The 17,464-nt window shown below is 47.5% G+C and overlaps 1 protein-coding gene across 2 annotated transcripts in view; it reads left to right on the top strand.

The window, feature by feature from the left end:
* The window catches only part of TMEM131L (transmembrane 131 like), a 170,979-nt gene extending 156,524 nt beyond the window's left edge, over positions 1-14,455 (top strand). The window contains exons 30-35 of one of the 2 annotated variants that reach the window (XM_043567149.1): positions 564-642; positions 1,535-1,617; positions 9,525-9,645; positions 10,679-10,767; positions 12,697-12,836; positions 14,044-14,455. In XM_043567149.1, coding sequence (XP_043423084.1) covers positions 564-642; positions 1,535-1,617; positions 9,525-9,645; positions 10,679-10,767; positions 12,697-12,836; positions 14,044-14,319 — 788 coding nt within the window. In that variant the 3' untranslated portion in view covers positions 14,320-14,455. Of the gene's footprint in view, positions 1-563; positions 643-1,534; positions 1,618-9,524; positions 9,646-10,675; positions 10,768-12,696; positions 12,837-14,043 lie in introns of both variants that reach the window. The other variant, XM_043567140.1, reaches the window with a different exon arrangement.
* Positions 14,456-17,464: the final 3,009 nt, after the last annotated feature.

The raw sequence follows: 17,464 nt of genomic DNA, 5'->3' as shown, positions 1-17,464 counted from the left end.
GAGGGGCAGAGAGAGAGGGAGGGATAGAGGATCTGAAGTGGACTCTGTGCTAACAGCAGAGAGTTCGATGTGGGGGTCGAACCCATGAACCGTGAGATCATGACCCGAGCCGAAGTCAGATGCTTAACCGAGTGAGCCACCCAGGCACCCCTATAATAGAGATTTTTAAAAAATAAAATCACTGAGGGGTGCCTGGGTGGCTCACTCGGTTAAGCATCTGACTTCGGCTCGGGTCATGATCTCACGGTTCATGGGTTCGACCCCCACATCAGGCTCTGTGCTGATAGCTCAGACGGAGCCTAGAGCTTGCTTCCGATTCTGTCTCCCTCTGTCTCTGCCCCTCCCCCACTCACACTCTGTCTCTGTCTCTGTCTCTCTCTCAAAAATAAATAAATGTTGGGAATAATTTAAAAGAATAAAATAAAATTACTGAATGTGAAAATCATTTTAAAGTGAGAACTTGCTCATTAGGGGTTGGAGGTATTAGCCATCTGCTCTTTAATACATAATACAGTTGAATTACATGTGTAAAACATAATGATAATGTTTTTGTTTTTATGCAGGAGACAATGTTTCCCAAAATGACTTTCCTTCAGAAACTCCCATCTCCTTGAATCTTTCTCATAACATCTGCAATCCCACGTGAGTTTTTAATTTCCTAGCTTTGACAGTGTGTTGTAGGTACTGCTTTTCCTGTCACTGCTTCTTCCTTGTACTTGGTTCTACGGGTGAAAATAGGAAAACTTTTTAAGGATGTGGGAAAATACAGTCCAATTTTGCTCATCATTCAGGAGGCAGGATCCTCCCGAGGAAACACGTTTCATGATCTCTGGGGTGCCCAGTGACGTAGCCACATTGGAACACGTCTCGTTCCTGAAAGCAGACAGAGAAACTGCAGTAGTTGTAGGGGTGGGGGTCATCAACGCTTTGCTACAACTTGAAATAAAACTGGACTCCCATGACTTAGGGAAGTTTGCAAGACCCCAGCAGCTACCCCCACGGTAACAATTCTGTGTGATGCTTGCCCCTGCATGGGACAAAATCAACAAGTGGCTTTTATTGAGTGGGAGAAGAGGAGGGTACAGCCGGCAGAGGTTTTCAGAGTGGGCACGTGATCATCTTTCCTTAGGCGCTGGTCACATAGTGAGAGGACAGGAGGCTGTCATTAAAACTAAATTGGTGGGGTTGTAAAGAAGGAAACTCAGCATAGGAGACAAAGCTGTCTGTGAACTGTTTTGCTAGAGGTAGAAAGTAAATTAGGGGTTAATCCTTGCTGCTGGCTGGTGGTGGGCTGATGGCGAATCTGCAGTTCACCTTAGCTACCTTAGTTAAACTTGTTTTGTTTATTTAAAAAAGGCTCTGCTGGGTCTTGGGAATTTACTGTTCCTCAGCCCTTTTCTGGCCGTGTACCATTGTGTCTCTAGTATTTTATGTTTCTTGTGGGAAGAATGTCTGTAAAAACTCAGTGAACAAATTTGGTATGTCCTCGTACAGAAGAAATGAGTAGATCCTCATTCTCTCACTTTCTCCACAGAAACGTGAATAATGTCCCACAGTATGCAGAACCTCCCTGTCCCAGCCTTCCTGCTGGGCCTGCAGGTGTCGAAGAAGATAAAGGTGAGGCGCATACGCTTGGAGCAGACAGCAGCCAGGTGCTCCACACCGCAGGTCGGGGAGCTTGCCAAGACAGGCAGGTCGGGTGGGGCCGGGGCTTCGCCCAGCGCCCTCTCGTTCAAGCCACGTCGCTGGGCTTTCGTGCGTTGGGAATGTACCTGCCCTCTGGACTGGCTTCATCGAGGTCTCTGACTTGGGCTGCCCCCTCGTTTAGAGCCAGGGTACGGGTGCCCTGTGACCCGAGTATAGCACGGGGTGCTTTGCAGGGGACTACTGCTATGTGTGGTCCACCTTTGCCTGTCTGAGGTAACAGAGAAATAGAGAAAGCAAAGGTAAGCTCTGGTTGGACAGCATGCCATGGGTCAAGTCCCGGCACCTGAGCCTGCTTCCACCTTTCCCACTCTCTCCCTGTCCTCCCTGCCTCGCCATGTCTTAGAAGTCCCTTAACCTGGCCTCGCAGCCTCAGTGACCAGCCTCGCTCCCTGTACGCGACCTGAGACCAGGAGCTGAGCTCCTGTAGGCTACCCCCAGGTGGGGAGGACAGCGTCCCAGGGGTGTGGAAATGATGTGAGTGGGAGGGAAAACCAAACCCCGCTCCTTCCTGGGGTCTCTGTAGGACGTTAACTCCAGTCTCCCTCATTTTTCTTCTCCAGTTCTCTTTGTTACCTCTCTTGGCTCTTGTCTTGTGTCTCCTGTTTTCTTCTAGTGCCTGCTTCCCACGTGATTAGGGTCAGGAACCGTGGCAGGATAAACCTGATGTTCACTCCCGTGGCATCATTTAGCTTTAACACATGTACTTGCTTTTGCTCATATAAATGAGACTAGATTTGAAAACTCCTCTATGCATTGGAGCCGACTCTGAAAGCATAGGCTTCTGTGCTGTTCTTTGGATACATTTTGGACTTGCTGTTGTTGCATTGTCATTAGAAATAAATTATTTGTGAGTTGGATCCAACTACTAGCCCAATAAAATAAGTGTTTTCAATTAAAAAAAACTCTTGAATTCAGTCATGTTGCTGAAGCAAGATTTGGACAAAATTTAGGTGGTACTACCTTTTTTCTTTAAGGTAGTAGACAAGATAAGATTTAGTTGATGGGGAAAAATAAAAACTGTCAAACAGATATGCCTTAAAATGGTATTCTGTCTGTATCTGTCTGTATGTGTTGTCAGGTGGAGACTTACATGTTGTCTAGAGTCTTAATCTGTTTTTTTGCATGTGTGTATGTTTCAAGTGCCTTTTACCTTGTTCTTGGTGTTAATAATCTGCAATTACTTTTGTTTATTTATTTATTTTATTTTAGAGAGAGAGAATGGGGAAGGTACAGAGGAGAGAGAGAGAGACAGAGAGACAGAGAGAGAACCTTAAGCAGGCTCCATGCTCTGTGTGGAACATGATGCGAGGCTTGATCCCATAACCCTGGGATCATGCCTTGAGCCGAAATCAAGAGTCAGATGCTTAGCCAACTGAGCCACTCAGGCACCCCTGCAATTAGTTTTGAATCACCTGTTATAGTCCTTGGTTGGATCCTCAAGTCACTAGAGAATTAGATCTTGCTCACAGTGACTGTCTGCAGAGCACTGGCCCCATCTCCTTCTGCCGTCCCTGCCCTTCCTCACACAGCTGCTTTTCGCCCAGCCCCAGTTCCCCGTCCTCGTTACAGTCTCTCCGTTGCTACCTCCTTTCACTGCAGACACCTTGCAAAACCACAGTCAGGGTTCTGCCAGGTTCTGCGGCTTCTCTGCCGGCTGCAGTGCCAGCGAGCGAGGCTGGAGAACAGTGGGCAGAAGCACACACAGCAGCCACTGCTCTGTACGTCCACGGCCCTCGCTTCACGTGACCCCATGGCTGCGACTCTCTGGGCCCTTATCTGTTCCCTCCTCTGTGCTCATACTTCCAGTGCTTTCTGCCTCGTCCTCCTAGCTGATATTGCTTGGTGTTTCCCTGGGAAGGAAAGAGACAGTTGGAGGCCTTCGAAACACTCCCACTGCCCCCTCCATGCACCACCAGTCACAACATCTTTTGCTCCTTCCTGTTTCAACCTGTTGAATTATCAGTGCGGTGCTCCTCCCCAAGGCTCTTGTTTCAGTGCATTGCCCATCCCTCTGCCGTCAGCTGGTTTTCTCTGGGGGTCATTCCATCAGCTGTGATACTTCCCATCTTTAAAAAACCAACAGCCCAAACCCTCTCTCTCCATCCCCTTCTCTAGCTACGTCATGCCTGTCTTTGGGGGAACTTCTTAGAAGAGTAGTCTGTGCTTGCTATCAGATTCCTTTCCTCCTCTTCTCTGAAACTGGCTGTGCTCCACCACTCCCCCGAGACAGTGTCTGCAGGGGCCCTAGCGGTTTCCGTGCCGTGAAGTCCCACACTTCTCAGTCCTCCCGTCTCCATGGTGACCTATTGTAGACCTTAGATGTTCTGCTCTGGCCCTTAAGTTTTAGGGTTTCCAATTCAGTACCCCCCGACCTGTCATGCCACCTTGTGCTGTCTCTGTGCACAGTCCTGTGGTGGTCTCATCCATCTGCAAACCTAAGTGCTCCCTCCACCCTGATGACTCCCACATTTGCACCTTTAGCCTGGGCCTCTCTCCTGAACACCACTGTCTTATAGCCAACTGCCATTTGACATCTGTACTTGGGGATGCAGCGGGTATCCCAGTGCTCGGCCTCCCTCAGTCCTGCTCACCTTACAGCCTTCCCATTTGGTCTTTCTTGTTGCTCAGGCCAGAAATCTCGACTTGCTTTTCTTGTCGCCCACACATGATGTGTTGTCTTCTGTTCGTCTTCTGCCTTCCAACCAGGATCTGACTACTGCTTCTCCTCACCTCCACCATAATCACCCTGGTCCAGGCCATCATAGTTTCTCTCTTGGGCTGTCACGATAACTTCCTGACAGATCTCCCTGCATCTGCTCTCACCTTGCCATCTAATTTCTTTTTAATTTTCTCTTTTTAAATTGAGGTTTAATTGACTTATACAGTGTACAATGTAATGATTTGATATGTGTGTATATTGCAAAATGATCACAGTAAGTCTGGTTAACATCCATCAGTGCCTTACCATCTGTTTTTAACACGGCAGCCTTAGTGACCATGTTAAATAAGTCATAGCCTTTCTCTGTCCAGAACTGGGGAGGAGCTGAGAAGTTTACCCAACTTACAAGTTAACCAATTAGTGTACCACATTTTTATAGATACTGGCAGAAGACAGGAGACTTCTGGGTCAGACACAGAGGACGTTTAGCACAATGAATGGCATGCACATGGATGTATTTATGGCAGGTCCTGGCCTGCAGTCCCATGGGGATGATGCAGGTGGGCCCGGGTGGCCACCTGCATGGGTTCTGGGTGCGTTACAGGACAGGAACCCTGAGCTTAGGGAGCCCAAGTGTTTTATAATAGTCAGGAAACACTGTATTTATTTTGTTGAATGTTAAAGAAGCTTGCCCCTTGGGGCTCCTGGGTGGCTCAGTTGGTTGAGCAACCGACTTCGGCTCAGGTCATGATCTCACAGTTTGTGAGTTCGAGCCCTGCATCGGGCTCTGTGCTGACAGCTCAGAGCCTGGAGCCTGCTTGGGATTCTGTATCTCCCTCTCTCTCTTCCCCTCCCCAACTCATGCTCTGTCTCTCTCTGTCTCAGAAATAAATAAAAACATTAAAAAAGAATTAAAAAAAAAAAAAGAAGCTTGTCCCTTGCTCCGAAGAGAGACCTTATCTCTCCTGAGGCTTTGCTTAGTAAACATCCTTGGAAAGGTAGGTCAGAACATAGGCAGCTAGCTTCCTCCTTGCAGGAAGTACAGAAAAGCGAGACACCCATAGAAAATTGTCTCACAACAATATACACACCCCTTGTTGCTGTGTAGCCTTGGCTTCTGGTCCATTTTCTCATGCATACATCACTCCTTAAGTAGTTCTCAATTACTCTGACAGAAGGTGGGGCCACATCTTTTAATTTGACTATGATATAGCCTGCAACTTGACCTACAGGAAAATGTCTGGGTGAGTCTGTCCCCCACACCCTGGCCAGTGAGTTAGCGCTGACCTGAACGCCTTCCAGAGCCAAGCTGGTGTTGTGGTGTCTTTGATCATTTCAGCTAATGTTAGGAAACAAATCTCATACCATCTTTGCTGATTGGATGGCTCCCTCGTAGTGATTACTGCCTACAGGATGTGCATAAACAGCAAGTTATCCTTCAGGGACGTCCCCTGAAGAACCTAGAGCATCCTCATCTGAGAGGTCTCCACGGTCATTGGAAAGCTACGTGATCTACTGGTGACTGGCACGAGAAGTACCGTTCTGGGGGTACACACACTGCCCTGGGAAGAAGGTGTCATTTACAGTTGCTACCCCTGCCCCGCCCCCGCTTCCCCCCCTTGTCCCCCTGCCCTGGCAATGGGACCTGATCATTCAGGGAATACAGGTTGGCAGTGTCTCGAGTGTGGCCTGACTGGCCGGTAAACCTTTGGGTTCCCAATTCAGTTTTGAATAATTGAGTCTAGTCTTTCTTTGTGGAGGTTCTGCCTACATGCAGATAGCCCAGGCTGTCCCATTGATGGATGCCACCAGCTGATGGCATCTGTCCATCCATCCATCCCACAAATGACTGAGCGCTGATAATGGCAGTGAAGGCAGGAGACAGCCGGAGATGCTCAAGTGCTTTGCACGGAGGGGGCAGGAGCCAGTCCATCCCCTGGAAACGTCAAGGGAGAAGGTGACCAGTTGAGGTCAGAACTGTGTGATGTAATTTGGCGGACTCGGCAGTCGCATTTAAGGCCCTAACAACAGTTTGGAAGAGCCGTACCAGGACATTTTCCTCCCTGAGGAAGACTCCAAGGGCAATTCTGAAAAAGAGGGATCATGAATGTCCTCCTGTGCTCTGCACCTCCTGAGACCTAAGGCACTCCCTCCCCGGGTGCTGAGGTTTTCCTCCTCCATCACCATAGAATCCTTGTCTCTCATCACAAGAGCTGTAACTGTAACAGTGACTTTTTTTACAACAAAACCGTACTTGTACCACCTTTTGTCCAGAAGGGTCAAGGCATTTTTTTAAATGTTTATTTATTGCGAGAGAGAGCGGGAGAGAGGGGCAGAGGGAGAGAGACAGACTCCCAAGCAAGCTGCTCATTATCAGCACAGAGCCCAATGTGGGGCTTGAACCCATGAGCTATGGGATCATGACCCGAGCCAAAGGTGGATGCTTAACCGACTGAGCCACCCAGGTGCCCTGGGTCAAGGCATTTTTTATGAAACTTACAGGGATCCATATGTTCCCCCACTTGGGCCTGTATGGGCCATGTAGGGGAGTCAGTGAGCAGTGTACCCATCCACGTGATTGGTATCCTTATGGTCCAGGATCCCCTCAGTCTAACAAGAGAATCCAGGTGACTGGACCAGAAATAAGTGTGAACCCACTCAGCCCCCTATTGGCTGGACTGACACCAGAGTGTCTACCCCCCAGCTCAGCCTAGGGTTGCTAGTAGGGCAAAAAACAAGTGTCACATGTCTAGAAGTGGTCGGGGCAGAATTGTGGATGTTCAGAACAGATCTCTGTATCCCACTTGCCCCACACCCCTTTAGTCCTGTTTCATACCCAGGAAGCAGCCAAGGGCCAGTATCCCTTTCTGGGCACAGGTCCAGTCAGTACCAGACTGCCTTACATAAGCATGTAGACCAGGGGAGATGAGGAAGTAGGGTCAGAAACCTGTTTGGGTTGAACTGGAGGAGGCTGTTCCAGGCCCAGCCATCCCAGGTGTCTGTGGGTGGTAGGGAGTATAGAAGGACCACCAAATGCCTTGACTCTCAACCCACTGCTTTGGTCCGGGATAGCTGTCCTGATCAGGTTACTTTCAGGGGCTGCAGTGATGTGACTGTGCCGGCTGGTTGGATGAACAGCAGCACTGTAACCAGAAATGTGTCAGCAGTGGGGAGGCAGCAGTAATGGCCTGGAGACGGGGCTCAGGGTCCAGCGTGGTCCATGTGCCAGGAGTGGGTGACAGCAATGCTCAGTATGATGTGGCCCACCCCAGCTCGAGGCAGCTGTGATGAGTCTGGCTGGCAGTGGTAGTCCTGGATCCTAAATAAGTGGTTTCTTCCCTCTGTGCATTTGTGATGCTGGAAGTGCTCCCACATCCGATATGACAGGCAGCAGTCCTGGTCGTCTGGGTGTGCAGCTTGATTCCAGGCTACCTTCCCCAGGATACCCTACCTGAGTGGCTCAGATGATTAAATTGGAAGCCAACATTTGTTTCCCCATTTCACATCCCTAAAGCAAAGTGTCTTTTAATCTGCCAGTTAGTAGCTTTCCAAGTGACAGACCAGTAGCTAGGCTATTAGCAATAGCTTGTGTCAGCAAAAGCACAACTCAGTTTATCAAGAGAAGAGCTGGCTTTGAGAACCACCCTGGGTCTGTGCCTGACCAGAGGGGCCATATTCATTTTCAACGCTGCAGAGTGGATGCTGGGGCGGACAGCTGCTGCAGCCCAGTGGGCACTATCCGGTTTCAGCTTAGTCTGACCATCAGTGAGCCACACCCAGGCATTTAGGGGAACCTCAATGAGTTGTAGGCCCCACTGAGCCAGCAGCGTTGCTTCAGGTAGTAGAGTGGGAGATACAATTTCCCCAGAGGGACAGCCTCCATTTCCTCCACATAAAGCTGAGAGAGGGCTGAGGCCAAGCCAGCTACATGAACATCACCATGTTTGCATCAATTCCCCTGGGTCCTACATGGATACCTGTGTGCATACTGGGTTATGTTACAGGAAGGAACCCTGAGCTTAGGAACCCATATGTTTTATAATGGGCAGTAAGCATACCTGCCCTTTGCTCCAGAGGGAGGCTGTATATAGGTTGCATGGCTTTTGCTTACCAAACATCCTTGAGAAGATAGTCCAGAATAAAGGCATTCAGGGCCTCTGCCTGCAAGATGTACAGAAATGTGAGAAACTGGTAGAGACTTGTCTCCTGGTAGTCACTAGGCTCAGAACCTTCTAACAGCTCCCCATACCATCCAAAGTAAATGCCCCCATCCTTAAATTGGGGAGCCCACAAACTCTGCACTCTCTGGCTCTCAGTCATCTCTGTGACCTCATCCCCCACTACTCTCCTTGCTGGCCACACCAGTATCCTTGCTGTTCTGAACTCACCAGGAGCCTTTACAGAAAGTGCTATTCCCCCTGCCTGGAGCCTCCCCCATCCCCCTTGGTTTCTCACCTTATTCACATCTTCCACCCATCAGATATTCCCTTAGTGAGGCCTTTCATTACCCTGTTTAAAATTGCTGTTGGGGCCCCTTGGGTGGCTCAGTCGGTTAAGTATTTGACTCTTGATTTTGGCTCAGGTCATGATCTCATGGTTTGTGGGGTTGAACCCTGCTTTAGGCTCTGTGTTGATAGCACAGAGCCTGCTTGAGATTCTCTCTCTTTGTCCTTCCCCACTCGTGCTCTCTCTCAAAATCAAGTAAACATTTAAAAATAAATAAAATTGCCGTTTATCTGCATAGCACTTAGACCACCTGCCATATTCTCCTTCTTCCTTTTTCGTTTGTCTCTGTCTACTTGAATGTAAACTTGTCCACTGCTGTGTCCTTGACATCTAAAATGGGGCCTTACAGAGAGCAGGCCCTCAAATACTTGTTGAATTATTACAGTGATCTTATAATCCAGGTCAGGAGACAGTCCTATACCATCCGAAGTGAAGGTTAAAGCACATGCCATCTTTCTACTTCATATCTTGAAAGTATATCCTGAAAGGGGTTGGGGAAGATAGAAGTGATCGGCATGTGTGTGGGTGTGGGTGATATTCAGGGAGTGTTTTCTTGAAAGAGAGAAGGGAAGTTGAGCTGGTCCTGCAAGGAGGATGGGATGAAGGCCAAGGGGGAAGAAGGTAGACTGAGAGGCCTTGTTCTCTTCCTTAGGTCTTTACCCACCTGGAGACCTATGGCCCACGCAGCCCATGTGTGTGACAAGCAGCTACAACTGTGCCATGGAGAACAGCATGCCTGGCGTGATGCAGGGCCCTGCCCCCGTGCATAATAGGTACAGCTCTCTCCTCTGGTCCTTGCCTTGCTTAGCCTGAGGGCTTGCCGTGGGCATTTGAGTTCAGTCAGTTAGGCAGGCCTTACGCAACTGGGGGCCAGGCTTCTTCCCCAGTGCACCTTAGCTGGGTGTTTCCTGTCTTTTGGAGTCGCATTGTGATGTCTCAGAAAATAACAAAGCACGGATTGAGAGAAACATGAACGGAAATAAAAATAACAAAGCTGTTGGCCACGTGATTACCTTCCTTTTTAAGTTGGAAAGACGGATTAAGAGAGGCAAGTCTGAAAAAACAATCACTCAGAATTTCTACCACCTAGCAGAGCAAAGATTTCCATTTTTCCATGGTGTTCATCATGAACACGTTTAAAGTGTTAAGAAAGCTCAAATAATTTGAGTATTGAAAAGTAGTTACATTATAGCAGTTTTTTAATTTTGCTGTTGGATATTAATGGCATTCAATTATGAAAACTTGAGAAAATGTTGCTATCTGTGTTTAATCACAGAATCTGTTTGAAGTTTTCTTTTTTGGTTCAGCTTGTTACAGTGGTATTTACTTCCTTCTATCTATAATGAGAATCCAGTTTGTAACAGTGATTGAAGTGTCTGTCGTGAATCATAGTCTCTATGGTTGTGATTTACGTAAGGTGAGTGCTGGCCTTGCTTTGAGCAAAGGTGGATATTTTATAACACAACCGTCAGGTGTTTGCTGAGACCCTCAGGGTAGCACGGTCACTCTTCCAGAGTGCTCATAAAGCCATGGCCTTGGATCCTGCCTCCGGTTAGACTTCACAAACCTGGTTATAAAGGAAGTGTGCTCCTAGTTTGACCGTCCAGCCTGCAAGGCTGTGTCATTGATGATGAGCATTCAGTTAGTAAGTCTTTGATCCCAAGACTTGAGAAAGTACATCTTTTATCTTCCAAAATTGAGGAATTAGCAGTGATTAGGATGCTGGGCAATAAAATCGGTTTCCTTTCTTTACTTGATCTTTTGACATCCTATTTCTGAGACTACACCTCTTGTTTTTTGTAGCAGTTTCATTGATTGGAGCGCGACTTGTGAAGGCCAGTTCCCCAGTGTGTACTGTCCGTTGGAACTGAATGATTATAATGCCTTTCCGGAAGGTAAAAGCTATTCGAACAATCCCAGTGCCATTCTTTTACTCTCAGAAAGTCAAAGCAGGAAGTCTGTCTAAGGTTGAAGTCTAAGGTCTAAGTCTGTCTAAGGCACTAATTGCAGAAGAGTACCTTTTTGAAAACAACTGATATAATTGGTGTAGAACGTTCTTTAGTTTCAGGTGAACAACATCATGATTCCATATTTGTAAATATTGGGAAGTGATCGCCACACTAAGTCTGGTTACCGTCTGTCACTGTACATTGTTACAAAGGTTTTCTCTTGTGATGAAAACCTTCGGGGTCTCTCCCGGCGACTTGCAAATACACAGTACAGTGTGGTCAGCTATCCTCACCATGCCAGCACATTATCTCTCCAGGGCTGGTTCATCTTCTAACTGGGAGTTTGTGCCTCTTAAGAACCTTCACCCATTTCACATACACCCCACTCCCCACCAGCCCCGACCCCTGCCTCTGACAACCACCAGTCTGTTCTCTGCGTCCGTGAGCTTGGTTTTTTTATTGTTGTTATTTGTTTGTTTGTTAAGAATGTGCCCTTAACAGTGAGCAACCGTGGGGAACGACCTTACAGGAAGCTGCTGAGTGGCTTCATGTGGGTTCAGTTGTGCATGCCTGCCATGTATAGTTTTACATGGCCTCGAAAAGCCCTTTCCACCTGGATGTCTGGGGGCTTCTACAGATAACTCTAACCTATTTAGCCCTTCCCATTTGGTAGAACTGGGTCATTTGGATTTATGTGGACCTAAGATTGTAGATGATCCATTGGGAGGCTGAGGCCTTAGATGTTTGCTGAACTTTTGAGGCAGGCAAGCCCCATGTGAAATGCGAGCATTTATGGGCTTGTTCCTCAGCAAGTCCTGACTCTTCTGCCCCTGGGTGGTGCTGCAGAAGGAAGGAACAGAGCTAGGAGGGGGAAATTCTGGGAAATTACAGATGCTTGGGCTCAAGCATCGGTAATAGTAAACAATAAGAGCTATGCAAAAAGATAAACTGCAGAGTGTTCTGATTCTGCATTACAGTCTGATCATGATTTCTCATGCCTTTTCAGGGAAGGTGTAAGCAGTATATTAGATGTACTTCCCCCGATTGTAATGTATGCGTTGCTCCATGCTAACCACTGGGGGGTGCTGTGGTAACTTTCTTCCTGTGCTGGTGGGGCTTGTGTTCCTGACAGCGGCACCCTGTGAGCCGGTCGTGCTTCCTTCTGTTTCAGTTACCTGCGGCCAGCCGCCATCCAGAAGCAGATGATCCTCCCCCTGACCCCTGACGCATTGTCAGAAGGTCGATACTAGCCTAACACTATGTCACAATGTCTGTCGTTTACCTCACCTCATCTCCCTACATGGGCATTTTATGATCTCCTATCATCACAAGAAGGGTGACTGCGGTACCGTAAGATCTTTTGAGAGGGAAGGAGAAAAAGAGAGCACATTCACATAACTTTTGTTATAATTTTTCTATTTTATTAGTTATTGTCATTAATTTCTTACTGTACCTAGTTAGTACATTAAACTTTACCATAACTGTTTATGTATAGGAAAAAAACATATATAGGTTTCGGAAGCATGAGGTTAGCATGGCAGGTAATAAAGGAAAATGTTGAGGACTAGTAAGACTCTTGACATGATTCCAGTCTGCGGTAGTGTTTATTAGAAAGATTCCCATCAAATTGTCAAATACAGAACATCAAGTCCAGAGGAAGACCTTCCTCACTGAGGGCTTCCCAGGTAGTGTATCTGATAAATAGTTTTAACCCTGAGAATGACAGTGGGCCTCCTGGTCCTCATGGGGTGAGTATTTATACCTGTCTTTGACTTGTCAATATAGTAAGGCCTTGAAAGTTTTTGGCCCAAGAGTAAGAATGCAGATCTTGCCATGAAAATGTTTACCTGTGTTGTTGTCTCCCATTCTTTGTAGAAAACATGAATTACCCCAATGGCTTCCCTTGTCCTGCCGAAATTCAGACAGATGTTATGGATCACAACTCTCAGTCTACCTGGAGTCCCCCGCCCAATATGCCGACTGCCTGGGGACATGCCAGTCTCCTCAATTCTCCGGTTAGTGCTGTGACCCTGGGGCAGTTGCAAATTCCTTCTGGTGCTGCTTTAATCCTGGTCTCCCTTAATTTCAGAGTTAGGTTCAGATCAGCCAAAGCCTGGCTTGGTTCCTGTAGATCACAGAAGTCAGGGTGATGGTCTGTAGATAAAATTGAATTGGGGCCAGGAAGCCCTCTGTGACTGGGTCCTGAGGGCTTCCTGCCTGTCAGCACCCTTCTGAGCCTAAAAGTCCCACACCTTCTTCCTTTCACATCCATTCAAGACACTAATTTTTCTTTTTTAACATTTATTTATTTTTTAGAGAGTGAGACAGAGCACAAATGGGGGAGGGACAGAGAGAGGGGGAGTATACAGAATCTGAAGCAGGCTTCAGGCTCTGAGCTGTCAGCACAGAGCCCGACGTGAGGCTTGAACTCACGGACCCCGAGATCATGACCTGAGCCAAGTCAGACGTTTAACTGACTGAGCCACCCAGATGCCCCTCAAGACAGTTCTTATAGATTGAGGGCATTTGACCTGTGTGGGTCCTTCCTTGGGTTGAAAATAAGTTTATTCCAGTTAGATGAGGATTTCACATTACTCCATTTGAGAAAAATGGAGTTGAAGCAACCCAGATGGTTGAGAATATTAATAACTTACAAGTATCTTGGATTGCTACCACTGTGGTGTCCACTGGTAAGCATTCGACCTTGATGTTGCCTTTCTAAGACTTGTGTTTTTAAATTTTTGTAATGTTTATTTATTTTTGAGAGAGAGAGAGAGAGAGAGAGAGAGAGAGAGACAATGCAAGTGGGGGAGGGGCAGAGAGAGAGGCAGACACAGAATCCAAAGCAGGCTCCAGCTCTGAGCTGTCAGCACAGAGCCCGACACAGGGCTTGAACCCATGGACCACGAGATCATGATCTGAGCCAAAGTCAGACACTTAACTGACTGAGCCACCCAGGTGCCCCAAGCCTTCTATTTAAAAAAAAAAAACATTTCTTGGGGCACCGGGTGGCCTAGATGCCTAGCCTCGGTTAAGCGTCTGACCTCAGCTCAGGTCATGATCTCGCAGTTCATGAGTTCGAGCCCCGCATTGACTCTCTGCCATCGGCACAGAGCTCACTTTGCATCCTGTCTCCCCCTCTCTCCGCTCCTCTGTCTCTCTCAAACATGAATATTTTTAAAAAATAAAAACATTTTTTTTCTCTCCTCATGTACACTCCAGCCCTACCTCACAAGCACCCGAAGCTTGTCTCCAATGTCTGGACTTTTTGGTTCCATCTGGGCCCCGCAGAGTGATGTATATGAAAGTTGCTGCCCCATCAGTCCCACCACGGAACATTCGACTCACATGGAAAACCAGGCTGTCATGTGCAAGGAGTACTACCCGGGGTTTAACCCGTTTCGTGCCTATATGAACCTGGACATATGGACTACCACGGCAGATAGGAGCGCAAGCTTCCCGCTATCTAGAGACTCCAGCTACTGTGGGAATGTGTGAAAAGGATTTGATTTCTAAACAATGTGAATAAAGAGGCTTGTGTTTTGATTACTAGCGTAAACTGGTTGCTGAGATAGATTATGACATTGGTGGATATTTTGGCACTTTTATATGAAAATAAATTTTTTTAATGAAACCCAGGTGCTCTGTTTTTTTAAACCCATTGCAAATCCCTGCTAGAGACGTTAGCATCCATGTGGCATAAGTTCATCATTTCACAAGTGTGTCTGACATGCCCAATGTTTGAAATCAGAATAAGAGAGACTTCCAAGAAGGTAAGAGTTGAGAAAGAAAGGGCTGCTATGTTTCTCCACAGCTTCGGAACCCCCCCTCCCCCACCCCCAGGGAACTTCAGAGATGACCTTTATCCGGTGGCCTTCCCAGAGATTCTCACGGGGCTCAGGCCATCTGGATTTTGTTTCAGGTTCCCCATTGACGGTACTGTGCAGCCAGTGTGGAGAACGGCTGGTTGGGAAGCCCCGCTGAGCAGCATGCTTACGGGCCTGGACAGACCCTGCTGGGGGTGCAGGGTGGCTCTTTCCGGTCCTGGCGGTCATGGCCGCTGGGCGGAGCCGAGAGCCTAGCGCTGTTCTGCCCGTTCAGTGTAGCAGGAGCGTTCCCTCCCCTCCGTCATGCCAGTCTGGGGGCAACAAAAGCAGCAGGGACATTCCGGCCAGTGGTTGCCCTCTGAGTGAGCAGGCTTAGTGCAAATACAAAAACTCGGGAGTTAGGTGGCTGACCCGTGTTTGCCAGACCGGTTCGTTATCTGCCTGTCAGTGATTTTAGAAATCCATAAGATGGTGGAATTATCTATGTACGTGTGTCAACCTGGAAAACATTCTTAACTTTGAATAAAAGTGTCTTATTTTTACATTGCGTTTTGTCTTTATTGGAAATTCAGTGGGAGAGAGTTTTGAGAGGTGTGCTGGCAATGTTTGCTTTCAGTTTCCCTTTGTTGCGGTCATCAGGAGCCTAGGACAAGGAGGACCAGTGTACTGTAAACCAGGCACTGCCCTTCTGTAGGGGACGCCTCTAGGCATGCACAGCTGCTAGAAACTACTCAGGTTGCCGAGTTAGAATCCCGATTTGGGTAAAGCAGATCTCCCACCTGCAGTGTTGAATAACGTTAACATAATTTAGGGTCTAGGTATATACCCCAAAGAATTGAAAGCAGGGACTTAGGCAAATGTTTGCACACCCATGTTCCTGGCAGCATCATTCACGACGGCTGAAAGGTGAAAACAACCTAAGTGTCCACTGACAGATGAATGGATAATCAAAGCAGGGTACAGACGTACCATGGGATACACAGCCTCAAAAAGGAGGGCAATTCTGATGCTGCCACAGCGTGGATGTACCATGAAAACTTTATGCTAAATGGACTAAGCCAGTCAAAGGACAATTACTGTACAATTCTACCTACATGAGGTACCCAGAGCAGTCAGATTCCCGGAGAAAGTGGACTGGGGCTGGGGGGAGTTGTTGTCTAAGGTGTGCGGCTTTTTTTTTTTTAATGTTTATTTATTTTTGAGACAGAGACAGAGCATGAACGGGGGAGGGACAGAGAGAGAAGGAGACATAGAATCTGAAGCAGGCTCCAGGCTCTGAGCTGTCAGCACAGAGCCCGACGCGGGGCTCGAACTCACGGACCATGAGATCATGACCTGAGCCGAAGTCGGACGCTCAACCGACTGAGCCACCCAGGCGCCCCTAAGGTGTGCGGCTTTCGTTTGAGAAGATGAAACTTGGGGCGATGGATGGTGTGTTGCCGCACAGCAGTGTGAAAGTACCCCATATGCCGCTGGGCTGCTTGCTCCAAAATGAAAATGGTAAGTTTTGTGTTAAGTATTAACCACACAACAAAATAAGATGAAACAGCCCCAAAGCATTTTCAGAGTCAAATTCAAAACTCGCACTGGAGACAGTGAGACATTAGATGCACATTCTGTTCAGGATGATTGTCGATCTAATCTATTTTTCTACTTTCATTGATCCCCCAGTTTTACGTCAGGAAAACGCGAGAAACCAAAGTAAGTTTTTATTCTACTATACACAAGAGAAAGTAAACGTCTTAACTTTGGAAGATCCTTCAGCCCCAAGACTAAAAGCAGTGGCTGTCTGGCCTGTGAGCAAACCGAGGTTGCCTGCTCTGGATTGTGCCCCTAATGGAAGGGGTGTGGCTTCCTCTTCCTTGTTTCACCCGCTGGCATTGAGGCCTGGACTCCTGACTCTCGTAAGGGTCTGTGTTATGGCATCAGGCCTAATACAGCCATCCCCTCTTGTCCGGTCCACTGTTGTCTCTAGCACCTGGTGTGGTATCCATTCTATAGTAGTGGGTGTAAAGGAATGGGGAGGGGGTGGTTCACAGTGATCTGGCAGTGGAAGTGAGTCTTAATTATTAGAGAATATTCCAATTATTCTGTGGTTGAGAGAGAAGCAAAGGGCCACCAGCAAAGCAGCAAAGGTAGGAGAAAACGTTACCACGATTCTTTACAGACTGAGTGAACTCTTAGATGTCAATCTCTGCTTAGAGCTCTTCACGACTACTGTTGCCACACGATTACGGTAACACCGGGGAAAACTTGACAATCACTCGAGTAATCAAGGAGGTAGAAAAAGACTGATCCTTCCCTTTGGGACCTTCGATTTGAATGGAACACTTATTAAAGAGCGTGCCCTTTGGGGCCAGACTTCCTGGGGTCTAACTCCAGCTGTACCACATTCCTACCTTCTCCATGTCTCCGCTCCCTCTTCTGTAAAATGGGGGTGGCAATGGTACCATACCTCACAGAGTTGTGAGGATTGAATGAGTGAGTGTAAGTGTTCCATTGGAGGCTATGAGTATTTGGTTATCATTACTATCATCAATTTCAACGAAACAACAGGATATGCAGGAAATTGAGTTTCAGGGTTGGTGAGGGCAAATGGGGTGGGGCACTTTTACCCATTGCTGATGTTATAAATTCATTGGCAATATAAGGGACTTTAAAGACTTCTAGGAGTCGATTCCTACGGGAAAGAGTAAAAGATGTGCGCAAAAATCCGGTATTAGTTTTCTATTGCTGCCATTAAAAATTCCCACAAACTTAGCGGCTGAAAACAACACAAATTTATTATTTTACAGTCTTGTAGGGCAGAAATCCCA

Source organism: Prionailurus bengalensis, chromosome B1, assembly GCF_016509475.1.
Source record: "Prionailurus bengalensis isolate Pbe53 chromosome B1, Fcat_Pben_1.1_paternal_pri, whole genome shotgun sequence".
NCBI lineage: Eukaryota > Metazoa > Chordata > Mammalia > Carnivora > Felidae > Prionailurus > Prionailurus bengalensis.
Note: the sequence above shows the minus strand (reverse complement) of the source record. Positions and strands in the feature narration are given on the sequence as shown.